The sequence below is a fragment of the Aspergillus welwitschiae genome (genome assembly GCF_003344945.1).
Source record: "Aspergillus welwitschiae strain CBS 139.54b unplaced genomic scaffold BDQ94scaffold_1, whole genome shotgun sequence".
NCBI classification, from domain to species: Eukaryota; Fungi; Ascomycota; class Eurotiomycetes; order Eurotiales; family Aspergillaceae; genus Aspergillus; species Aspergillus welwitschiae.
Window position 1 is genome coordinate 1051993 of NW_020798695.1, and position 22919 is coordinate 1074911.

Sequence of the window (22919 nt, forward strand, 5' to 3'; positions counted from 1 at the left end):
GTTAAAAGTGTTATATAATCTACGAGAAGTTGCGCTTTGTGTCTTCTCCCACTACTATTTACTCCGTGCACAGTAGCAACATATTTTCGTAACCCGGCTACAGTAGTGGTAAGGAGGCGTGGGGGAGAGAACAGAGACAAGGGACCAAGACGGGTAGGCTTAACGGCGATCGGAAGCCGTCAGATCATGTTTCGTTTCAGTCACTCTTCTGTGTGAAACAGTCTGCCCATGTCTATCTGTTTGCCAATACTAAGCGAGTAGGCTTGATGCACCCTTCCGACTGAAAATCTTATGAGAAGCGACCAGGTATATTCGGAAGGACGCAGCTTCATTTCAGCCGACAACTTTCTTTTCTTTTTGCACCCCAAGTGCGCTCTAATTAAAGTGGTAAAAACGAGGCTACTGCAAGCCCTGCAGGCTGGGCCATGTTCAACCATGGGTATGAGCCAACCTCATTGGTGGTCAAGGTAGGGAACCCGATACGGGTGATGGCTTATGAGTGGGTTGCAAAAGGGAAAGGAAAGGCAAGCACACCATCACGGGACATCCGGGGGAGAGGAAAAATAAAGAATTAAAAAAAAATAAAAAAAAACCGTCAGCGCCCAGATCACGATGCGCCACTGCCGCCACGAAAGAAACCAATTGAGAGATTGAGCATTGTAAGATACGACAGGAAGGGTAGTGGCATCCTGCTACGTAGTACTGACAGGTAGTAGTAGTACTTTCGGCGTCCCTTACTAGTTACTTACTCTACTAAGTAGCAGATATTTACTGAATAGCAGATATGAAAGGGGGTACCAGCCATTCAGCGCCCCATGCCCAGTGGCCTGAGAATCATATCTCTGGTGGTTCCCATGGTCCCAGTGGTTGCTGGACTAAACCACACAGGGTATGTAGATATCGATCGAACCGACCGTTGTCTGGAATCCAGAAATTAGTTCGCCTGTCGTGGGAATGATGGGCCAGATAATGCGGACCAGCCCCTTTTGCCGTGACCAATGTGATCTCTGCTTGACCCTAGTGGCTCTCTTTTCCCTAACCCCCCTTGGATATTGGGACTGTTCAACCCCTGGTTCCGCCCTGCTCAATCTCGTGGTTCTCGTTTCCTGGCAGCGTCCCGAGCTATTTTGTATGAGGAGCCTCGCTACGGGCGGAGCTAACTTAGTAACTGTAAGTCTGTAAGCCCGGCCCTCCCCCAGCGCTAACCCATCCGGACTTTACACCATATTTCCCCAGCCAGTCAGCTTCGCTAGGAAGTCTACCGTTGATCAACTCCCCTCCAGAATTAGAAGGTGGAGGAGTTTGAACCGACCTGATTCATAATCCCTGAATAATGGCTGTCGCCAATCAACGCGACACATTCAACTTTCACCAGAACGCTTGCCTCATTTTCTCCAACGGCAGCTCACCTATCCGAGGCGTCACAGTAGACAAAGATACCTCGTTTCGCAAACTGCTTTCTATGGCCATACTGTGACGTAGTCAGTGCCATGCCGTCTATGAAGACCCCGGTTTGTTTGCTTTGCAACGATTCGGGCTCTAGTTGGGAGCTCCTCATAATAAAGGGATGGGACTACGAGATCGTTGCTATCTGCATACTAAATAAAGTTCATGTCCCTCGCGCATCTTTCAGTCTAAACCTGTCCTTATGTCTGCCTGTCTGCGACACGGAGTCACTCTCTGTCTGATACTAAATGGGGCATCTATGTCCGGCTGATGCCGGATGTCTGGGCCCAGAGACCAAAGGCATATGGAGTATATGGAGCCATGGATACTAGCAAGCTTTGCGATGGCTGGTCAGGCCATGGCGTAGAACGGTATCCTTCTCCAAATGCGCCCGCCCGCAGGATGGATGGGTGTTGCTACTGTCCGTAATGTACTTTGTAATAAGTATGTCTCGTTCCTGCATGAAAGATGGCCCTGAATCAGCAAGGGATGTTTAGATCGTGGCTAATGTGATATCATCGTCGGACTAATCATAATTTAAGAAACTTCTGCTGCGGTCCTCCGTACATTGCCCAGCCGATGAGTTTTGTTTGCCAGGTGGAATGTTCGGGGTGTCGATGATGTGGCTCGGGAGCCACAAGGGAACCAACCAACCTTTCGCGGTGGTTCCTGCATGACCAGTGGCTCACCCACATCCACTCACATTGTATCTTTGCAATTACTGGCTTGCAATGGAGGATATCTCCTCAAGATGACCGAGTCTGGGTAGACACCTCTGCTTTCACATCTCATCTATCGTCCATGCATTGAGGTGTAAGCAGATAACTGGGTGGAGCGACAAGCCAAGTGGACCAACAACAGACACATGTCGGCAGTTGCGATTGTATTGCTTATTTTGAAGGCCGATCGACCGAACTCTGGTTGTTGGCCCGGTTAATGAGATTCTGACAGAAAGTTATCGGGGTTTGATGGAACACAAGCAGTGAGACAAGGGGGATCAAGAACCACAAGTTAATCGTAGCCTGTCCGTGCTAATCAGTAGTAGAATGAGGCACGGAATTGATGGAGGAGGTTGTAAGGTGGTTCGGGGAGGGTGGGCACGCTGGGAATGTAACTAGGAAAGACTTGAGGTATGGGAGGTGGATGTACCACCACCACTGTCTGGGGAATGGAAACGCCTCGTGGGAGGATGGATTGACCTTTATTTACTTTTTTTTTTTTTATCTTTCTTTTCTTTGGGTTTGTTGACAGGGAGGGAAAAGAGATTAACTTTCTCACAAGACGGTAAAGTAAGCAGAGCAGAAGCTGCCTTGGAGAACGGCGATGAGGCGGTGTCGCCCTGGCAGGTCCGCATCCCCATCCGTCTTTTCGCTCTTCTTCTGCCTTTCCCCCCCTAAACTAAAACTAAAACTAATTGCTGCCAAAGCCCAGAGGATAATTATCTAATGCTGGCTGGCCAGAAAGTGTGAAACGCCGGAGTCTTTCACTCTTCTCGTCTCCCTCCCTCTCTCCTCTCCTCCAATTCTCCAGGTCCAGAGCCCCATCTTGCTGCTCGCGCACCTTCATCCTTTTTCTCTCTCTTTCCTTGTTCATGTTCTTCTCGTCTTTGGGTGCCCTGTTGTCCACTTTTCCGTCGGCCTTCTTTGCTTGTCCTTAGTCGCAGTCGTTCCGTTCCGTTTGCTGTTATCCACCCCTGTCTGCTTTCTTGTGATTTTTCTATATTTCACCCCTCTCCATGCTCTGTCAGTGTCGCGATCGGATTTCAATGAGGCTATTTCGATATTAAAGGGCAAGACAACTCTCGCAGTCTCCGAATCGATCCAACGAGCGGCTTCAAGAGAAGGGTCGTTTATTTGAATGGGGTGCATTTAACTGCTCTTTCTAGCATCGTCAGGAACGAACGCCGGTCCCTACTGTTGTTACTCTGCTTTCGACTCCGATTCAATTCTACCCGCCGTTCGCTCCTTCATATCGTTCAACAACCCGGCGCTCTTGGGCTATCCTCTTGCCGGTCTTTAGTGGTATCTCTTGTTTCAATCTATAATATACCCCGACCTCATTGCATTTGGAACTCTGTTGGTACAGGTGACCTGGTGCAGCTGGTGGACTCCCCCAGTTCTCTATTGCACTTCCGCCGTTGCTCCGCTGCTTTGTGCTTGAGACGACCGTTTACGACCCAATCTTAACGATGGCATTCCTCTTTAAGTCGAAGAAACACCAGCAGGGTTCTGGCCTACCCCCCGCGTCTAGAAATGTTCATACTTCAGAAGGGCCGCCGGCAAACCCAAATCCAAACCCACCAGCGGCTGCGCAGCCCAGCGGCGCCAAAGAACGGGATGGATCACATTCCCAGACCCCGACGCCCAGCAGTAGCTACAATAATTCTTTGAACTCGTTGAATGGCACGAACAGCCCCGATCACCCGCGGATGCGCCAGAGAGCCGAATCCGAATCGCAGGTTGGTTTCCCAGATCCTCTCCCATAGTGGCACTCAATATTGTGTCTCCTGTTCTGCTTGCGATGAGTGCTACTCATTTTCCGAACCTTGGCTGATTGCACGCAGGGCCAACGTCCACAACAGGCACCGCCAAGTAACTCCCCGAATGGTAGTCCAGGTGCATCATTGTACCCATGGTCGCAACGACGCGTGAACTTCACCTCTGCCCAGACAAATCCATTCCCTCGCTATGGAGCAGCAATCAATGCGGTGGCATCGAAGGAGGGCGACATCTACATGATGGGTGGGCTAATAGATGGGTCGACTGTCAAGGGAGATTTGTGGATGATGGAAAACAGCGGCGGTAACTTGTCCTGTTTTCCCATCGCTACTGTCTCCGAAGGGCCGGGCCCGCGAGTCGGCCACGCCAGCTTGCTGGTCGGTAACGCCTTCATTGTATTTGGAGGCGATACTAAGGTGGATGAATCCGACACCTTGGACGACACACTCTACCTCTTGAATACATGTACGTATGCGTGCGATAGTCTCATAGGCTGAGAGACTTCTTGGGGTGTTCATATTCTAACCTGACCGGGCTGCAGCTTCTCGTCAATGGTCCAGATCCATACCCCCAGGTCCTCGACCCGCCGGGCGCTACGGCCATACCCTCAACATTCTTGGCTCTAGACTCTATGTTTTTGGTGGACAGGTCGAAGGCTATTTCTTCAACGACTTGGTTTCTTTCGACTTAAACCAGCTTCAGAACCCTGGGAACAAGTGGGAATTCCTTATTCGGAATAGCCACGAAGGTGGCCCTCCGCCCGGCCAAATTCCACCCGCCAGAACCAACCATACAATAGTGAGCTTCAACGACAAACTGTATCTGTAAGTGTCTATTCTTCGTCTATACCCCTCGGCCCTCTGAGTTATGCACTCGATGTCTGACTCTGCTCCAGGTTTGGAGGAACGAATGGCTTGCAATGGTTCAACGATGTCTGGTCTTATGACCCTCGTGCCAACACCTGGTCTCAGTTGGATTGTGTCGGCTTTATCCCAACACCTCGTGAAGGGCACGCCGCGGCTCTTGTCAACGACGTTATGTATATATTCGGAGGACGGACGGACGAAGGTATTGACCTCGGGGATCTGGCCGCATTCCGCATCTCCACACGACGATGGTATTCTTTCCAAAACATGGGGCCTGCGCCTTCTCCGAGGTCTGGTCACAGCATGACAGCATTTGGAAAGCAAATCATCGTTCTGGCGGGTGAGCCGAGCTCTGCGCCACGGGATCCCGTCGAACTCAGCATGGCATATATTCTAGATACCGCCAAGATTCGCTACCCAGCTGAGAACCAAACTGGCGAAAGGGCTCCTATCCAAGCGATGCGGAAGATGAGTGGAGACCGTGCAATGCAACCGACGGGTCGGACATCGCGGGAATCCCAGAACCAACCTGACGCGCAACGACGTGGACCAGCCCCCCAGTCAAGGGAAAGCATGATGACCAGCCCTACTGGTAGACCAGCAGACCTTGGCCCTAGTCCAGGGCCAGGATCCCGACTGCCCAGAGCGTCGATAGCGCAAGCCCCCGCGGGGCCTCCTCCCCCTGGACAGGCCCCAACACCTGGTCAAAGAGGTAACACTCCTCAGCACGCCATGAACCCCAGAAGCAAGACGCCCACCAAGACGGATCGTGCCTATGGAGGCCCTCCTGTGGATACCGCTCGAGCCATGGGGCCCGACAGGGATCGAGATTCACCAGCTGCCAGGGACTCACCAAAAGAAGCCCGGCCGATGCAAGACTCGAGCGCGGCATCGAGCGGTCGCCGTACGCCAACTCAGCAGCCATCAAGAATGTCCGCCAAGGCTATGGAAGCTGGTGAGGCTGCACCCCTTATAAGTGCACCAACTAGACAACGGTCTTTGCGCCAGCACCGGCAACGCAGTTCTATGGACAGTGCCGATGAATCCATACTGGGTAAACATGCTAGTATTGATGGCTCAACGGAGTCGAGGAGTTACAGAAATTCGCGATCGGGAGACGAACCACGGTCGCCCAGACTGACGCCTCACCAGGAAGCGCTTATCAAAGAACTGGAAGCAGTGAAAAGCCGGAATGCATGGTATGCTTCCGAACTTGCGTTGGCCAAGAAGGCCGGGTATGCACCCAACCCGGCAAACAGCGTTGGTGTGGATGAGCGTGCCGCAGATGCATTTGCGGACGAGGATCGACCGTTGATTGAAGCATTCCTTGCCATGAGAGCAGAGCTGGCCAAAATGCAGGCAACTGTCGATCGCCAGGCAGCCATAGCATCTAAACGTGTTGCAGAGGTGGAGCACCAAAGGGATGTTGCGGTCAATGAAGCCGCTTATTCTCGTGCCAAGTTGGCTGCCCATGGTGGAAGTCAAAGGGGCACCCCGCAACCGGATGGGAATGCACAGGAATCCGAAGATACGTCTGTGGAACGTGGCACAGATCTAACCCGAAGGCTAGCTCTGGCTCTCGCGTCGCAGAATGAGCTCAGATCCAAGCTGGAAGTGATCACCACTGAGCTTGAACAGGAAAAGAGAGGCCGTGAGCTTGCCGAGGAGACATGTGAAGCCACCCGGAGGCGACTGGCCGAACTAGAAATGCACAACAGTAAACTAGAGGCTGAAAGTCTTAGGGCGGAACTTCATCAGTTGGAGGCCTCCCTCAGAGAAGAGAGTCTGTTGCGATCGGAGGCCGATTCTGCCGTGAAGCAATTGTCCTTGGACAAGGAGGAACTTCTGCAGAAACTCGAGGATTCTTCCACTCGTCTTAGGGACTACGGCACTAATCTTGGCGGCCTGCGGGAGGCTGTTACCGCGTCGTCTGAGAAGTCTCAACTTCTGGAGAGACAACTAGATGAGGAACGTGAGCGGCGTGAGGGTTTAGAAAGGAAGCTCTTGCAGTTGCGTTCGGAGCACGAAGAAAGGTCAGCCGAGTTAGAGAACGCCACACGTCGCTTGCGAGATGCCGAGGAGCTCATGCAGAGTCATTCGAGGGAAGCCGAAACCCACAAGAATGCGTTCCTGTTGGGTCTTGAGCGTGCGTCATCCTTCGATTCTGAAGCATCCTTGCGCTCCTTGTCCGATCAGCGGGTCTCTGCTTTGGAAGCTCAGATAGAGAGGGCCAACCAATTGGCCAAGACAAGTCAAGCTGCTGCAGATGAAGCAGCAGACAAGCTCCGTCGCGCAGAGGAGAGGATCGCTGGACTGGAGGCGTATCAGGAACAGGCTAGTAGGGAGGGGTTGCAACTCCGCAGGCAGCTGCAAACAGCCATGAAGGAAAGTCAGGGCCACTCGGCTGAGAACAGAGAATTGAAGTCACAGCTGGAGAACCACCAGCGCGAAGCCGGTGCTCTGGCCGTCCAGCATGCTGCCTTGAAGGACCTCCTGGGAGAGCGCGGGGTCAATTATGCTGATAGCCGACGCTCACCCCTTGAGTCGCCTGGCTCTCGTTTCGGAACTCCCGAGCAAGGCCGGCTCCGCGAGCTGGAGCAACAGCTTTCCACCAGCCTGAAGGCCCACGAAGAATTGAAGTCTTCTTTCGAGACTCGTGAGCAGGAAGCCGACCGCGCATACAGAGAGAAGCTTGAGCAACTAGAGAACGACTACCAGTCAGCTGTTCATTACGTCAAGGGCACTGAAAAGATGCTGAAGCGCATGAAGGACGAGCTTGCTCGGTACAAGTCTCAGAACGGCAAGCTTCAGTCGGAGCTCGACGCGGCACAGACAGCTCTTGCTGAATCGTCTGCCAAATCTTCGGAAGCCCCTGCTGATTGGGAGGCCGAACGCTCAAGACTCGAACAGTCAATCGCCGACCTCCAAGAAGATACAGCAGCCTCAATCGCCAACCTTGAAAGTGAAATTGCCAGGCTGAGAGCAGAGACTGCTGCCGCCGAGGCTGACAAGTCCAAATCGCAATCTGAACTCGCAAGTATCAAGCAGGAACTTGCTGCTGCGGCAGAGAGAAGCCGCTCTGAGCTGGAACAGCTTAAGCAGGAGAACGCCTTGCTCGAGAACCGTGCGTCCGACGCCGAGCAGAAGGTCACTATGCTGCTCGACCAGGTTGAGGCGTCAGTCGGGCACTACCGTCGGCAGTCACAGCCTGTTCAAGGAATTAACGGCATTTCTCGCACCCACAGTAACGCCTCAAGCAACACCATCGGCGCGGGCCGTCGGTCCAGGGCTGACAGCGCCGTGTCTCAAGACGACGCTTTCCCTGACAATCGAAACTCGGTGGCGTTGGACTCGCTTGCAAACGAACTGGAAGCCTTGCGTACCCAATGGGAGAGCAACAACCGTAACTATCGGTTGAGTACGCAGTCCGACTTCGATAGAACGCCAACCAGGGAAACGGGGCTGAGCGACAGTCTCGCCGAGTGGAGGCGTCGTTTGGATGAAGACGAGACGAGCTCCACAGACAAGATCGAGCCTCGCCACTCCGGTACGAATCATGTAACAGCAAGCATGTCTTGAACACAACAAAACTGTCTCCGATTATAATGAGAGTTCAAATCTGTGTTTGTGCGTGTATGTGTCTGGTATATGTCACGAGTCAGCTGATTGATTGATGGATGGCTAGTGACTACAGCATCTTTATCCTGCAATAAGCCTCAACCTTTGTTATTGATTCAACTTTCACCGCCCGCTTTCCCCTTCGTTCTTGTTTCCCTTTTATACCCCATCCACCTTTTTTATCCATTTCATTTCCTTTCATCTATTTACCTTTCCTTTTTCCTTTTCTTCTTCACCTTCCATACCTTGGACTGTACTACTACTACTACTCCATTACTTTCTTCACTTTTTAACTTAACGAAGCCTCTGTCTGAATCTATTCCCGATTTCTCTCCCACCGGACCGACCTGTAATCGTAGTCCAGTACTGTATTATGTACACGATGCAACAACCTAAAATTCGATAGGTTGATTATTAGATAGATGGATACACCCTTTGAAACCTCATTGAATATATGGTGTTCATGGCCGCCATTTACATTGCCACCACTGAGTGAAATGCAGCCAATACAATACGTAGTTACAAAGAACTGTAGTTCATTGAGTTAGGTGAAAAAAAGGCGGATTTTCCTGGCCTTGTTTGTAAGTACCATGCTAAAGATATCTGCATCTTCACGAATGCTGAGATGCCGACCAAGCGAATGTGTGTTTAATGTGGTTTATGATGTGATCTTTCTTGACTCTCGTAGATTTATAGATTTACATAGCATGAACAAGAATACAAAGGTCATATGATGTTTTTAGTTGGTTGTGTTGAACCTGTAGTATCTAGAGAGATAAGGTGCTCTTGGCCTACTTATTGCTCAAGACATTCTGCTTCCATAGGAGTGCAGAAAATAACGGCCACTAGGCATTATGCGGGTTTTCTGGACAGTCGTGGCGACGGACAGCAGAAGCAACTACGTTGAGACTCCTGATCTACGTGATTGTATCAGAGTGCGAGATGTATAACTCCCGATTGGGTAGCAAATCAACGGGAAGCGGCTCAGTTGCGTGCTGCATAAAGCACATTCTGCCCGGCTGATCCCACCGACTGCCCCCTCTCGGTATGTAGATGAATGATGCTAACAACTGAGACGATACACAAGGAAAAACAGTTGAAAGTGACAGGAATCGACGCAATACCACCCCGGAAGCGACCCTAGCCAGTTTCCGTCGCCACATACCCATTTTTGAGACGCGCTTTCTCCCCGCCCAAAGCACTACAGGCTGCCCTTGTTTTCGGCAAGGACAAGCGCAAAAGCACCTGGACAAGTGGGAAAAAGAAGCGCCTCCCCAACACCTCTCCACCAGTCGTTCCTTCATTCTCATCGTCCCCTTCTGTGCGTCAAGAGTAGGAAAATATGACAGTCTGAAATAAGAAACATGCAAGCAGAAAGGAAAGAAAATATCAAAAGCAGGGGCATTGTAAGGAAATGGTCGCTAAGCATGATGAGGGACTCTCGCGACAGTTGCAGCGTTAGAGACATCTCGTTTTTGTGCTTGAAGCGTAATCATTTCAACTTTGCATCTCCTTAGGTCTTAAGCCTCCCGATCGACAGCAGCGTAACTCCACGCGAAACTTCAATAGGAACGTATTATTTTCATGTGGGAACGACCGCTACCGGGAGGCTAGAACGTAGAATAGCCACAATTAGAGCGTTTCGAGTCTGCCATCGAAGACCTTTCGTGTAAGATGAACGTAACCAGGATTTGCAAGTGATGTATCCATCGAGCGGTGTCGTTCCGAAAGGTTCAGCATAGCCGATAGACGAGCAGACGATCTCAACAAACGCGACGGATCGAAACGGCGGTAACCGGAAGACGATCTTGAACGGGATGGCGGGCTAACAGAGAATGCAGAGAGAAAATAGTAAAGAAAATGGAAAGTTGGGGGCCCAAGGCGAAATAAGTCCGAAAGGTTCACTGCAGGCTGCAGAAGATAGCCGGTATAGTGGTAATCCTGGGCTCCTCAGATAGCGTGGCGCCAACACGCAGCAAGCTGAACGGCAACCGAAAAAAAGAAACGTCAAGCTACACTGCAATGCTGTACAAATCAGTACCACTGAGAACCGTACCCATCGTCCCGCTTCGCGCGGCTACCGGCAGGGCCATAAGCACCTGAAGCAGCAACCTTGGAAGCAGAACGCAGCCTAACGCCGAAGACTATGAGATTAGTCAGATTCTAGATTTCAAGCCGACCTCTACGCACAGGGTCATAACAAAGCACCAAACGCAGAGGAAAGGGGTTCCCTACAACGGAACCTAGGTTTCAGATACTCACATCCTGTCACTCCCTCCCACGGCCCGGTTGGTTTCCGGCGTGTTGTCAAGAGTTCCACGTTCGATGACCTTACGGCGCTGGCTGGAAATGGCACCGGGCTTGGCGGCACCGGGGGTGCCCATAGGCGCCGCAGCAGCAACACCCTGACGGCGCTGCTGCTCTTCAGCCTCCTTGTCCTTCTTGTTGGCATCCACGATCATAGCAGCATTCTTCTGGTACTTGTAGACGGTCCAGTCGAAAACATAGTCATACTGGAAAGATTCGCGGACGAACAGATCGCGGAAGATCTTGCGGAGGTAGGAGTAGTCTGGCTTGTCATCGAAGCGCAGGGAACGAGTGTAGTTCAGGTAGATGGAGAACTCGTTGGGGAAGCCACGGCAAAGAACCTCAGTGGGGGTAGTCATCTTCTTCTCCATGATACGGTCGTACTTCTGCTTCTTAGTAGCAGCCTTCAGGCCTTGCCAGGGAAGGGTACCACGGCAGAAGTAAAGCATGACGTATCCGAGCGACTCCATATCATCACGGCGGGACTGCTCAACACCCAAGTGAGTGTTGATACTGGCGTAACGAGCAGTTCCAGTGAGGTTCTTGTTCTCACGGTAAGGGATGTGGAAATGAGTCTTGGGGTCGCGGTACTTCTTGGCCAGACCGAAATCGATAACGTTGACCTGGTTTCCACGCTTACCAATACCCATCAGGAAGTTGTCGGGCTTGATATCACGGTGGATGAAAGACTTGGCGTGAATGTACTCAATGCGAGAAATGAGCTGGTCGGCCAGCAAGAGCACGGTCTTCAAGGAGAATTTGCGGTTGCAGAAGTTGAACAGGTCCTCCAAACTAGGACCAAGAAGGTCGATGACCATAGCATTGTAGTCACATTCAGTGCCGAACCAGCGAACGAAAGGAATACCGACACCACCGGCAAGAGACTTGTAGACACGGGCTTCGTATTCGAGCTGGGGGTGCTTGGCTTTGACACTCTCCAGCTTGATGGCGATTTCCTCGCCGGAGATGATGTTGGTGCCTAGATGATGAATCAGCCAGCTGCTCCAGATAACCCATCTCACCTCCTGAATAATGTCACGCACCCAGGTAGATATCACCGAAACTACCACTTCCAATCTTCCGTCCAATACGGTATTTGTTACCGACACGTAAATCCTGCAGAAGTGTTAGTCACAGCTACTCATCATCAGAAGATAACACCCAATATGTCACGAACCATAGTCGTCATTTTGATGAATTAGACACGCCGTCGATTTGTGAGAGTAAGGTGTTAAGCAGACTAGAGGTCGGTAGACGGGTTAGTTATAGATCGATGGAGAAGATGAGAGCATTCAATCGTGGGAGTGTGTTGAATAGGGAGTGTTGGTGAAAGAAGAGGGGACAGGAGGAGCGTGAAGGTAGTGTAGGCTGCCAGAGATGGTAAAATCACCAGAGGGCAAGGTGCAGGGAGAATCCCGGCGCGTAGTCACTGGGCAGAGCGAGTCTGCTGAGGGCAGGCGGCTTAGACGGGGAGCAAGGCCAGATACCAAGCCAAGCAAGAGGGGAAGTACAGAACAAGTGAATAGTAGCTGGAAAATGGAGAAAAGAGAGTTGCAGCCTAGAAGCGGACGAACCTGGTCTAGAAACGGGAAGGAAGAGATGAGATAGCGGTGATGTCGACTGTTGGGGTGAACCGACCGTGACGACCCGACCGGAAAGGCGAAAAAGGCGGAGAGAAAAAGAAAGGGGATCGAGCTGACAGAACCTTTTAGCGGCTGTCACCGACGAGACGGGGGAGAAAAGTAGAACAACGTACCTAAAAGAGATAGGAGAGACAAGAGAAGGAAAAGGAGGATATATCAGACTCAAGGACAGAGCCTTGATAATGGAGAAGGTGGGTTGAGAGGGGGGGGAAGAGGGAGAGGAGGAGAGAAGAGAGAAAGAGGAGAGGGAAAATGCGAGAGTAAAGAGAGCAGCCAAGCCGGTCAGCCTTCACAGAGACAGACAGAGGAGGGGGCGGGTAAGGAAAGTAAAGTAAGTAACAAGACTGACTGTGATAAGTTTAGCAGCCGCCGGTGGTTGGTTGGCCGCTTGGATTTGGCCTGTTTGGGTCTGGCTTTTTGGTCACCTTGTTTCCCAACTTTCCTCCCCAGCGTATCGTAAATGTCGTATTTTTTATTCCCTCTTCCGTACCGTATCCAAGGCTACCTAAAACCAACTAAGTCTACTCTTCTAGTACCTTAAAACTAGAACAACTAACCACTACCAACGACCCGATCTGTTTCAAAGCAAGGCTGTCCTTTTTCATAAGCTGATACCTGGCGGCTGGCCAAGTAGGAGGCTATAACTGGGGTCCTACAAGGCAAGGATAAAGCCAGTCATTTCGGGAAGAATTGCAGATAGTACCAAGGAATGAAGACAAGGCCCCCAAGCAGGGTGGGCATTGCAATTCATCCTTGAGGTGGCTGAAGTAGAAGTCGGTGAAGCAATCCAGCAGTTTAGGCCTGGGCAAATTCGATACTCCTACTTTAATTCTCACACACACAAAACATTTTGCATTCAACAATAGCTCGGGTATCTCTTGAGGCTACCCTATTGAACGTAGCTCTCTGATGCTTCTCTTAGTAATAACTGAACAAGGTTGACTAGGCAATAGCCAACGAACTGACAGCCCAGCAGGATTTGACTAGGTCATGATGCATCCGGGCTGTACCTATCACGGCTGGTTGCCTAAGGCAGATAAGATGTACCACGTATGTAACCATTTCATACATCCAAGATGCCTCGCTCAAATGCAACAAAACGAAAAGAGATGAGGCAAACGATCCGCTTCGGTCCAAAAACATTCTAGAAGTACCCAAAAACCATGTTAGGCGGCGAAAAAGTCTGGCGACAGTGGCAAGAGCATGGGTAAACGCGAAGTGAAAATAACCTAAACCCAGAGGCAATGTTCCATGCTATCCCCCAAAGCTACCTAGTTATTTACGCGGTTTGTGGCGGATGATTATTTCCCTCACGCTACCTTTTTCCCTTCCACCCGCGGTGACCCCAAAGCACCTCAATCGATGATGAGATGATGCTTAGTCCTCCCCCCCTCCTCCCTCCATTACCTCGAGGCTTATTCTCCAGGCGAATGAATGATGCCGCCGTAGACCCCATTATTCTTCTCTGTACGACCATTCGCCTCCTTAAAACCCGATCGTCGTAAGGCAAGGAGAAAATTTCTCTCACCTCATCTCATCAATACCCTGATTCTACCTACTACTTACCCTCGGAATGGAACGTCTCCCTTTCCTAGTATGGCCGATTGATCCCGGGCGGTGAACAGGTGACCCCGGATACCGCATTTGCAACCTTCGTGAAGTAAATTAAATACGGTGGGCTTACGGGGCCCTCAATTAGTTAGTTTAGTTAATTGAGGGGGGGTCTCTTTTGGGGCCCAAACACACGCGCCTTATCGGACCATCGATCAGTGCCTGAGACATAATGGATCGGAGAATACCTAACACGTCCCTTTTCCCTTTTTCTTCTCGCTCTCCCTCTCTCCACTTCCGGGGTGTGTGTTCCCACAACAACACCACTGGGCCAGATCAACGTGCAGCTCAGGTAAGTAGTACCACGTCGATTCAAGAACGGACACCTGTATATAGCATTGGCGATCGAGAAAACATTGGTGTCACCTGATCCCCTTCCAGGATGATGACGATGGTGGTCAGGTAGTCACTAACGAATTGAGTAATTGAGCAACTGTAATTAACCAGGAGTTGATCTGAGGGTAAATCCCGCAATAATATCCCTGGTCTAGTAAAAATGTGGTCTCACCGCTAACGATGATCCCAATTCAATCACCACATAGTAATAATAAAAATTCATCAGAACCAACAACAACCCCGTGTGTTCTCTTGCACGAAAAGGAATTTACCAGTCAATTTCAGGTCTGCACAGGCCAATTGTTGCCAAGAGTTCGAAGCTATCGACTGCGGGGAGTTTTTCTTTCGAAAAGGCAACGTTGGCGTTCGCAGGTTGGCAGATTGAATCACCCCGTTCATCCACGTATGCATTTACTACATACTAGGTACATACTGCATCCACCCTTTCTGTCTGCATCGTCAGGTTCCCCCTCGATCTATGGTTGTAGTGCTGTCTGGAGTAGATAGTTGTTGCTAGCCTCATTTCTCCAACCCAAACAAACAACCAGATATGGAGTGCATTGATTGGGGCCACACTTCCCACCCCTCTCTCTCCACCTTATTCTCCGATTCTTATACAAACATTATAGTGCCATGTTGCCCTTGCCTAAACGCATTATTACCCAGGGCAACATTGCTTGGATCTACACCACGCAAGCTGTGCAGCTGTATGCATCGTGTTCAGATTAGCCAGCACACATTGGGTTGTTTACTCGGTGGTAGACTATACCCAATGCTTTCTAGGGTGAAGGTGGTCTCTGTTCTTTGTCTGTGGGCACGCTCCTTGAATTTGGTATACACTGCGGAGCCTTCGCAGAACCGCCGTGTAAGGAAAGACAAGAAATCATTGGATTTTTTCATCTGACTACGGGGACCATTATTACCTGTAGTTGGAAGTCCATACTGTTACATCTGAGTATCTTCCCAGTAGAGTCAGTTCGATTACTATCATAGTACAGCTGACAAAATAAGAGCTATTGTATTGCAGTAGGAGTTCAGAACCAACTGGGCCATAATAAACGTCGATCGTCGAGCAAACATGCCTTGTAAGGTATCAATGGACTTCAATCTGTCAGGTCCTTGTTGCGTTATGGCACAGCATGGGGTAAGGCTTTGCTCCAGATAGCGCATATTATAGAACCCGTGGCAACGCATATGCAGTCCTACGTAGCTCTGAGCAAACAAAACACTTTAGAGTATCAACCAATAGTAGTCTGAAACCTCAGAACAAAGACATCCATTCAATTCAACAACTTTGGTAGCAGTAAGTAGGTATAATGGCTCACTCCTCAATCTCCAATGACTCCAGGAAGGACTCGGTGGGGTCCTTCACTTCACAAATAGTAGCAGATGGCAGCATATGTTCCATGAAGCTTGTGAACAGCGGTATTTACTCCGAAACAAACCCTGACGCCCATGCACCGAAAAGTAAAAAAAAAAAAAAAATAAGAAAGCGACCAAGAAGCAAGACATTGCATCGTAGAATCCATGCTATCAGGCGAATTCACAACAAGTCATCGTTGCCAGCAGCTGCACTTTCTTCAATAGCCTGGAGGACCTGGCTTTCCCGGAAGGCGGGCCCCTGCCCATCGCATTGAGCAGTACCTTGCAACCGACCCGAGACATCGCCAATATTCACTAGGCCACGCTTGAAGAGCTCGTGCTTCTGGATGAGATCCCAGGTGGCTCCCGCGTCAAGGAGTTTCTCGCCTGTCTTTCCGCATATAGTGACGCGATGGGCAGGGCCATTACCCCCACCGGCATCGGACTTGAAATCCGTGGGCGAGTATTGCAATGGCCCCGTCGTTGTCGGTTCCTCGTCGGTGGAGCGCTGGCCGGACTGGCGCATTGAAGTCGACGTTGCCCGAAGTATTTCATTTTCAGTTGTGAACTTTGCCAACTCTCTTTTCAATCGCTCATTGTCCGCTACAAGAGTGTTCGATGCATTTTCAAGATTGCTAACTTTCTCCTCCAGTTCACGCACATGTCGTTCCTTGCGTTCACGAAATGCGCGCTGGCTGATTTCAGTAACCAGAGATTAGTTTCATGGGATATAACGCAGTCCTAGATCTGGAACCACTCACGCAGCTCTGTTCTGAGCCTTTCGCTTTGATTGCGCCGGAGTCAGACTCTCTTTTTCCTCGCTGCTGCTCCGGCCAAGACTTTGGTCTAAGAGCTGGTCATCTCCATCGTAAGAGGCTCGATCAACGTTCTGATTGGAGTAGTCATTGCTGGAAACCGACTGCTTGGTGAGGGACTCGGGAGGCGAGTGTGGCGGGGCAACGAAGGCAGCGGCTGCGTGAGGATCCTGAAAGCGCAGGTTCGGATCGAAAGGCTGGTAGTTTTGCGCTCCCTTTCCACAAGTCAGCGTCATGAGCAATTTATATGACTAGTGTCCACAAAAACAAGAGAGACCGACCAAGGGAGCGAAAGCGCCCTGTATGGCCTCGGCTTGAGGGGCCGGATTGCCTTGGTCGGGGGTGGGCAGCCCGTGGACGCCGTAGAGAGGATAAGGTTGCTGGGGATGGTTTGAATAGAACGAATAATCCATCTCGCTTTGTCACAGAGAGATGAAAGGTACAAGATGTGCTGTTCCTGTTGATTGATGAGGAGGTATAAACCCCAAGGGTAGGGAGGGAGAGAGTCAGCCGGGCCTAGAATTGTAATCACGGCAGCGATGGACTCGGGATGGAACCGCGCAATGACAATCCCGCCCGGTGGCAGCGCCCAAGCCAATTATAGCCAGACTTGGAGCCTCCGAGGGGCATCACGCTCCCGGCTGTCATTGGAGATGGATTGCAGCGATCGACCGAATATTGATTCTCAGGCAACTGAACTCATATGCAAGCTATTTGTTATATTGCTCTGGAGGGTTCTCGCTTTGTGAAAAATAATGGTTATTTTTGTAAATGACAGAATCAGGCACGATGGTTATTTGCAGCCATAGAGACCCACTTTGGCGGACGCTTACTGCATACTGGATCTATACTGAGATAGGTAGAGGCTAGAGGACTGTTAAGGTACAAGAAAGTATAAAACAATGCTAACACATTCGTGTTCAAAGTTTGGCTGGCTGCCTACCTACTATGTGGTAGGTACGTCTTTAGATAGGCAGGCAGCTAAGTAGTTAACAGGCCGAAGCCTGGAAAACCTGGTGATACGAAAGCTCTACATGTCAAGCAAAGATGTAGAGAATTGGGTCAGCTAGCGTGACCAATTCTCTGCCAGGCTATCTAGCTGGACTTCAGAGTGTAAACTATGTGATGCATGGCGAATTGCCGTGTATATGTCGGCAAGGATACGATTTTGTGCCCATCCGATAAAGGGTCATTGGAACTTGGTCACAGAGAGATGGCCGCGACCGTCCTGATTTGGATTCATAGTTACCGAGCGTGCCTCCTTAATCCCAGTCATCGTCATCGTCTTCCACTGTGGGCTTAGAGGACTTCAGCTTGGATGGGCGTTCATCTTCCGATGAGTCGGACCTTTTCTTGAGACGCACATCGCTTTCTTTGACGGCACCTAAATCCAGGAGCATCTTCTCCAGATCTACGAGGCACATGTCAGAAAGCAAGAAGCAGCAATGGAAAAATAATCCTTACCTTCCACAGTAGTCCTTGGCCCCTTCATCTCCCGCAGGGTTATGAGTTGTCTCATGATCTCCCCATTCCTGTACACCAAGATAGTGGGAGTGTTTCTTTCCGGATAACCTTCGATGCACATGTTTCCTCTGATCTCACAGAACTTTATATCGCCAAACTTTGCCGCTAATTGCCGCCATAATTCTGTCAACCGTTGCGATTCGACATTGGCACTTGATGAGCTCAGATGAACGAGCACAAAGCATTTATTGGAGGCTTCGGTGACTTCGCGCGCGTAATCGACTTTTTGTAGGGGGTATACTTGATTGTGAATGCTGGTTTGCTGGAGGGTAGACAATTCCGCGAATCGTTTTTGACTGGTACAGATCGTTAGTGAAGCCGAACTACCTGGTCCATCTGGTCAGGGGCATGCTAGCGATCATCTTGGTACCGGTATTGTTCGAGGAAATCTTCATCTTCCTCATCTTCCAGTGCATCCAACTCGTCCAAGTCCTTGTCTTCTAATCTATTTTCATATGCCTTGCGCTCTGCCTCAATAAGGGCTTCTTGGATGAGAGGTTCGGGATCTTGGGGCTTCTCGGGGATAACGCCATGCTTGCGGAGGATGTCATTCCTGCGGGGTGTAAGCTTGTATGGCTAACGGTGGTGAACGAAGTCGACGATCTGACCATTCGGTATCCTCGTTAGGGTTGACTTCAACTTGCATGACTGCGACGGGACTGAGGCTATTCTTGAGTTCTTCTGAGTTAATAGAATGACCAGATTGGATTATAAGACTCAGGAGGGCAGACCGGCAACGACAGCAGGCTACACACTCTACGGACGCTTTGCGGGCGAGACATGCCGCGTGTTTGCTCCGTTTGCAGGGTCAGCCACACCGCCCTGTGGCTCAGCCGCCCACAGACGCGGAAGGCCACCTGGAGATTGTTGGAGGCCGTCGGGAGAGCTGCTGTTGCTGCTGCCCTGGCCAAAACACCCATCCTCTACTATCTCCATTGTTCTGTCGTTCTCTCCTTCGGCTTCTTTCCTGGGGACTGGGCAAGTGTCTCTATATCTTCACTGGCCACCCCCCTCTTTTCACTAATTTTATTTTCGAAAGATAATGAGGGCGCCATAGTCGTGTACATACACCGCCTGCACCACGACTAACCCATCATACTGACCCGCCCTTATTCGTCTCCCATTGAACAATCCCCCGACGTCACCCGTACGGGGCCCATTTCCAACCCAGAGAGAGCCATAAAACACGTTTGCTGCTGCGGCAATCACTGCAGCCTGTCACAATGTCTTACATGAAGAAAGATGAGGACGCTGATCAGTCCATGATCAAGCTGGATCGGACCTCCGTGTTTCAAGATGGTAAGGGTCTATCAGTTTCGCTCCTACCTGGAGTCGCATTACTACCCTGATTGTGAATGCTGACTTTCTTCCCTTGTCCTCCTATAGCGCGATTGTTCAATTCCTCTCCCATCTCTCCCCGAACATGCCGTACGCTCCTGACCAAGATCGCCGTCCTCCTTTTTACCGGGGAGCAGTTCCCCACGAACGAGGCCACCACATTGTTCTTCGGCATTTCCAAGTTATTCCAGAACAAGGATCCCTCTCTGCGACAAATGGTCTACCTGATTTTGAAGGAACTTGCAAACACGGCGGAGGATGTGATCATGTCAACCAGCATCATCATGAAGGACACTGCTGTCGGCAGCGACGTTCTGTATCGGGCAAATGCCATCCGTGCCTTGTGCCGCATCATTGACGTAAGCGCATTGGGAACTCCTAATTTATCGTCAAACGAGATATCTGACAATGGTCGTCCATGCAGGCTACTACTGTGCAAGGTATCGAGAGATTAATCAAGACCGCTATCGTCGACAAGACCCCTTCGGTATCCTCCGCAGCGCTGGTCTCCTCCTATCACCTTCTTCCGATTGCGCGCGATGTGGTCCGTAGATGGCAGAGTGAGACGCAAGAGGCTGCTTCGGGCGGGAAGCAATCGACCGGATTCCTTGGGTTCGGTGGCAGCTCTCAGGCTCACGCCATCTCGCAATCGAACTTCATGACTCAATACCACGCCATTGGTCTCCTGTACCAGATGCGCTCGCATGACCGTATGGCCCTGGTGAAAATGGTTCAGCAGTATGGTGCGGCTGGAGTGGTTAAGAGCCCCGCGGCTCTTGTCCTCCTGGTGCGGTTGGCGGCTAAGCTGGCCGAAGAAGACCAGGGCTTGAGGAAGCCTATGATGCAGATGCTTGATGGCTGGCTCCGACACAAGCATGAGATGGTCAACTTCGAAGCGGCAAAGGCCATTTGCGATATGAGGGATGTCTCTGATGCGGAAGCCTCCCAGGCAGTCCATGTCTTGCAGCTGTTCCTTTCCTCGCCCCGCTCTATCACCAAGTTTGCGGCAATTCGCATCCTTCATAACTTCGCAAGCTTCAAGCCTCATGTGGTAAATGTCTGCAACCCAGATATCGAAGCCCTTATCTCCAACTCCAACCGTTCCATCGCTACATTTGCCATCACGACTCTTCTGAAGACTGGTAACGAGGCCAGCGTCGACCGCCTGATGAAGCAGATTTCTGGCTTCATGGCAGACATCACCGATGAATTCAAGATCACGATTGTGGAGGCCATTCGCACCCTGTGCCTCAAGTTCCCTAGCAAGCAGGCCGGTATGCTGTCGTTCCTGAGCGGCATTCTGAGAGATGAGGGTGGCTACGAGTTCAAGCGCAGTGTGGTCGAGAGCATGTTCGACCTCATCAAGTTTGTACCCGAAAGCAAGGAGGATGGTAAGTTTTCCCTTGAACTATGTTTCCCTTTCTTCGGGTCAACTAACAGAATCAGCGCTCGCCCATCTGTGTGAATTTATCGAGGACTGCGAGTTCACCAAGTTGTCCGTCAGGATATTGCACTTGCTCGGTGTGGAGGGTCCTAAGACGTCACACCCAACCAAGTATATTCGCTACATCTACAACCGCGTCGTTCTGGAAAATGCCATTGTGCGAGCTGCCGCCGTGACCGCTTTGGCCAAGTTCGGTGTCGGTCAGAAGGATCCTGAAGTCAAGTCTAGTGTGTCTGTCCTTCTCACCAGATGCCTTGATGATGTCGATGATGAAGTGCGTGACCGAGCTGCCCTCAATCTGCGGTTGATGAGCGAAGAGGATGAGACTGCTAGCCGCTTTATCAGCAACGGTAAGCTTTCTGCGACCTAGGCTTGTCTTCACTACTTTGCTAACGATATCAGAATCGATGTATTCGCTTTCAACATTTGAGCACCAGCTCGTGATGTATGTCACATCAACAGACAAGGAGACCTTTGCTGCTGCATTCGACGTTGCCACGATCCCTGTTGTTTCACAGGAGCAGGCGTTGGCCGAGGAGCGGACCAAGAAGCTCACAAGCGCGACGCCAACTCTCAAGGCACCATCGACCGGCCCGCCAAAGGGCAAAGCCAACGGTGTGGCCGAGGCCGTCACGGTCGCCGCCACTCAGAAATATGCCGAACAGCTTATGCAGATCCCAGAGCTCAAGGAGTACGGCACTTTGCTCAAGTCCTCTGCCCCTGTTGAGCTTACTGAGAGCGAGACGGAGTATGTTGTTACGGCTGTTAAGCACATCTTCAAGGAGCACGTCGTGCTGCAATACGACATTAAGAACACCCTGCCAGACACTGTTCTGGAAGACGTGACAGTAGTTGCGACGCCGTCAGAAGAAGATGTTCTGGAGGAGGAATTCATCGTTCCTGCGCCTAAGCTGGCCACGAATGAGCCCGGTATTGTTTACGTCACTTTCAAGAAACTTGCTGGCGAGCACAGCGTTCCTGTTATCTCCTTTACGAACAACCTCAAGTTCACTAGCAAAGAGATCGACCCGACTACCGGCGAGCCTGAGGACAGCGGATATGATGACGAGTATCAGGTTGAGGACCTTGATCTCACGGGCAGTGACTACGTTATTCCAACCTTTGCTGGTAGCTTCGACCATGTGTGGGAGCAGACGGGTGCCAATGGTGAGGAAGTCAGCGAGACTCTTCAGCTCAGCAACATGAAGGGCATCTCAGGTAGGCCAACCACCCTTCACAACCACTTTAGGAACTGGCAACTAATTCCATCACAGATGCTACCGAGCAACTAATTTCTACGCTCTCCCTGCAGCCCCTTGAGGGCACGGATGTGGCCCTCAGCAACAGCACGCATACACTGAAGCTGTTCGGAAAGACAGTGACAGGCGGCCGCGTTGCGTCCCTTATCAAGATGGCCTTCTCCAGCAAGACTGGAGTGACCATGAAGATTGTCGTCCGGGCGGAGGAAGAAGGTGTTGCGCCTGCTGTGATTGCGTCCGTTTCCTAAGCTTCATGGACCCCTGTAAATGTGTAATGGAGGCATGTTCGCGAGGCGCATGAGTCCTGCATTATGAGATCAGATATTTTTTGTTTCCCCCTGCTTCATTTTCATTTTCCTCTTTTCTCATTTCTCTTCCTCTATAATTCTGGTGCCGAGTTAGATGCGATGAATATCTTGCGTAGGCGTCAAACACCCTATTCATTCGAATTACCTACTTCACTTCATTTTCCCATCTTTTGACTTGTTCTTGCTACAATTGACTGTATCTTTCAAACATTTATTTTCCCCGCATTCTTCTCTGCCGATGTTTCCTCTCTCCCCTTGACATTTCTTCGAACATGTTAGCATGTCCTCGGCCCCTTGCTTTGTCTTCTTGTCATTTCCCGTTTTGGCTTGTCCGGGTGGCCGGTTGAATGGGGAAGTGGCTGGAGTCGTTCTGTAGTCAAAAGCGTCATCATATATTTATCTATCATTTTGATTAGAGGTTGTCTGCTTCCCCCGTCGTGATTTGTAGAAGCTTCTTGCTTGGTTTGTGGATGTTGTAGACATGTACTCATTAGTCCCTACGTGAACTGATTAGGGCTAGGAAACGAATAACTTAAATATAACA

General features: G+C 50.7%; 8 protein-coding genes across 8 annotated transcripts; 3 read left to right on the top strand and 5 right to left on the bottom strand.

Moving 5' to 3' along the window:
- Positions 1-651: 651 nt before the first annotated feature.
- On the top strand, positions 652-1102 carry BDQ94DRAFT_132934 (uncharacterized protein). Its single transcript, XM_026764167.1, has one exon. The coding sequence runs from the start codon at positions 785-787 to the stop codon at positions 956-958; it is 174 nt and encodes a 57-aa protein (XP_026632380.1). The 5' UTR covers positions 652-784; the 3' UTR covers positions 959-1102.
- A 1767-nt stretch (positions 1103-2869) lies between these two features.
- BDQ94DRAFT_132936 (uncharacterized protein) lies at positions 2870-4048 on the bottom strand. The gene is made up of 2 exons (XM_026764168.1): positions 4010-4048; positions 2870-3904 (listed from the first exon to the last, which is right to left on the bottom strand). Exon 2 carries the CDS (start codon positions 3312-3314, stop codon positions 3036-3038), a length of 279 nt encoding a protein of 92 aa, XP_026632381.1. The 5' UTR covers positions 3315-3904; positions 4010-4048; the 3' UTR covers positions 2870-3035.
- On the top strand, positions 3635-8389 carry BDQ94DRAFT_165080 (putative cell polarity protein (Tea1); the record flags this gene model as incomplete). Its single annotated transcript, XM_026770198.1, has 4 exons — positions 3635-3904; positions 4010-4409; positions 4486-4768; positions 4840-8389. The coding sequence occupies 4 exons, from the start codon at positions 3635-3637 to the stop codon at positions 8387-8389; spliced, it is 4503 nt and encodes a 1500-aa protein (XP_026632382.1).
- Positions 8390-10100: 1711 nt separating this feature from the next.
- On the bottom strand, positions 10101-12018 carry BDQ94DRAFT_4773 (casein kinase 1 family protein). The gene is made up of 4 exons (XM_026775868.1): positions 11913-12018; positions 11779-11851; positions 10691-11714; positions 10101-10559 (listed from the first exon to the last, which is right to left on the bottom strand). The coding sequence occupies exons 1-4, from the start codon at positions 11922-11924 to the stop codon at positions 10463-10465; spliced, it is 1206 nt and encodes a 401-aa protein (XP_026632383.1). The 5' UTR covers positions 11925-12018; the 3' UTR covers positions 10101-10462.
- A 3273-nt stretch (positions 12019-15291) lies between these two features.
- On the bottom strand, positions 15292-15597 carry BDQ94DRAFT_132946 (uncharacterized protein). The gene has a single exon (XM_026764169.1). It carries the CDS (start codon positions 15517-15519, stop codon positions 15313-15315), a length of 207 nt encoding a protein of 68 aa, XP_026632384.1. The 5' UTR covers positions 15520-15597; the 3' UTR covers positions 15292-15312.
- Positions 15598-15776: 179 nt separating this feature from the next.
- rsmA (putative bZIP transcription factor (Fcr3)) lies at positions 15777-17052 on the bottom strand. Its single transcript, XM_026764170.1, has 3 exons — positions 16784-17052; positions 16449-16717; positions 15777-16382 (listed from the first exon to the last, which is right to left on the bottom strand). The coding sequence occupies exons 1-3, from the start codon at positions 16913-16915 to the stop codon at positions 15869-15871; spliced, it is 915 nt and encodes a 304-aa protein (XP_026632385.1). The 5' UTR covers positions 16916-17052; the 3' UTR covers positions 15777-15868.
- A 459-nt stretch (positions 17053-17511) lies between these two features.
- BDQ94DRAFT_4874 (phosducin family protein) lies at positions 17512-18757 on the bottom strand. Its single transcript, XM_026775882.1, has 4 exons — positions 18635-18757; positions 18397-18579; positions 17967-18322; positions 17512-17913 (listed from the first exon to the last, which is right to left on the bottom strand). The coding sequence occupies exons 1-4, from the start codon at positions 18670-18672 to the stop codon at positions 17765-17767; spliced, it is 726 nt and encodes a 241-aa protein (XP_026632386.1). The 5' UTR covers positions 18673-18757; the 3' UTR covers positions 17512-17764.
- Positions 18758-19150: 393 nt separating this feature from the next.
- On the top strand, positions 19151-22483 carry BDQ94DRAFT_4887 (coatomer subunit gamma). The gene is made up of 6 exons (XM_026775886.1): positions 19151-19325; positions 19413-19723; positions 19789-20755; positions 20811-21158; positions 21211-22026; positions 22083-22483. The coding sequence occupies exons 1-6, from the start codon at positions 19250-19252 to the stop codon at positions 22313-22315; spliced, it is 2751 nt and encodes a 916-aa protein (XP_026632387.1). The 5' UTR covers positions 19151-19249; the 3' UTR covers positions 22316-22483.
- Positions 22484-22919: the final 436 nt, after the last annotated feature.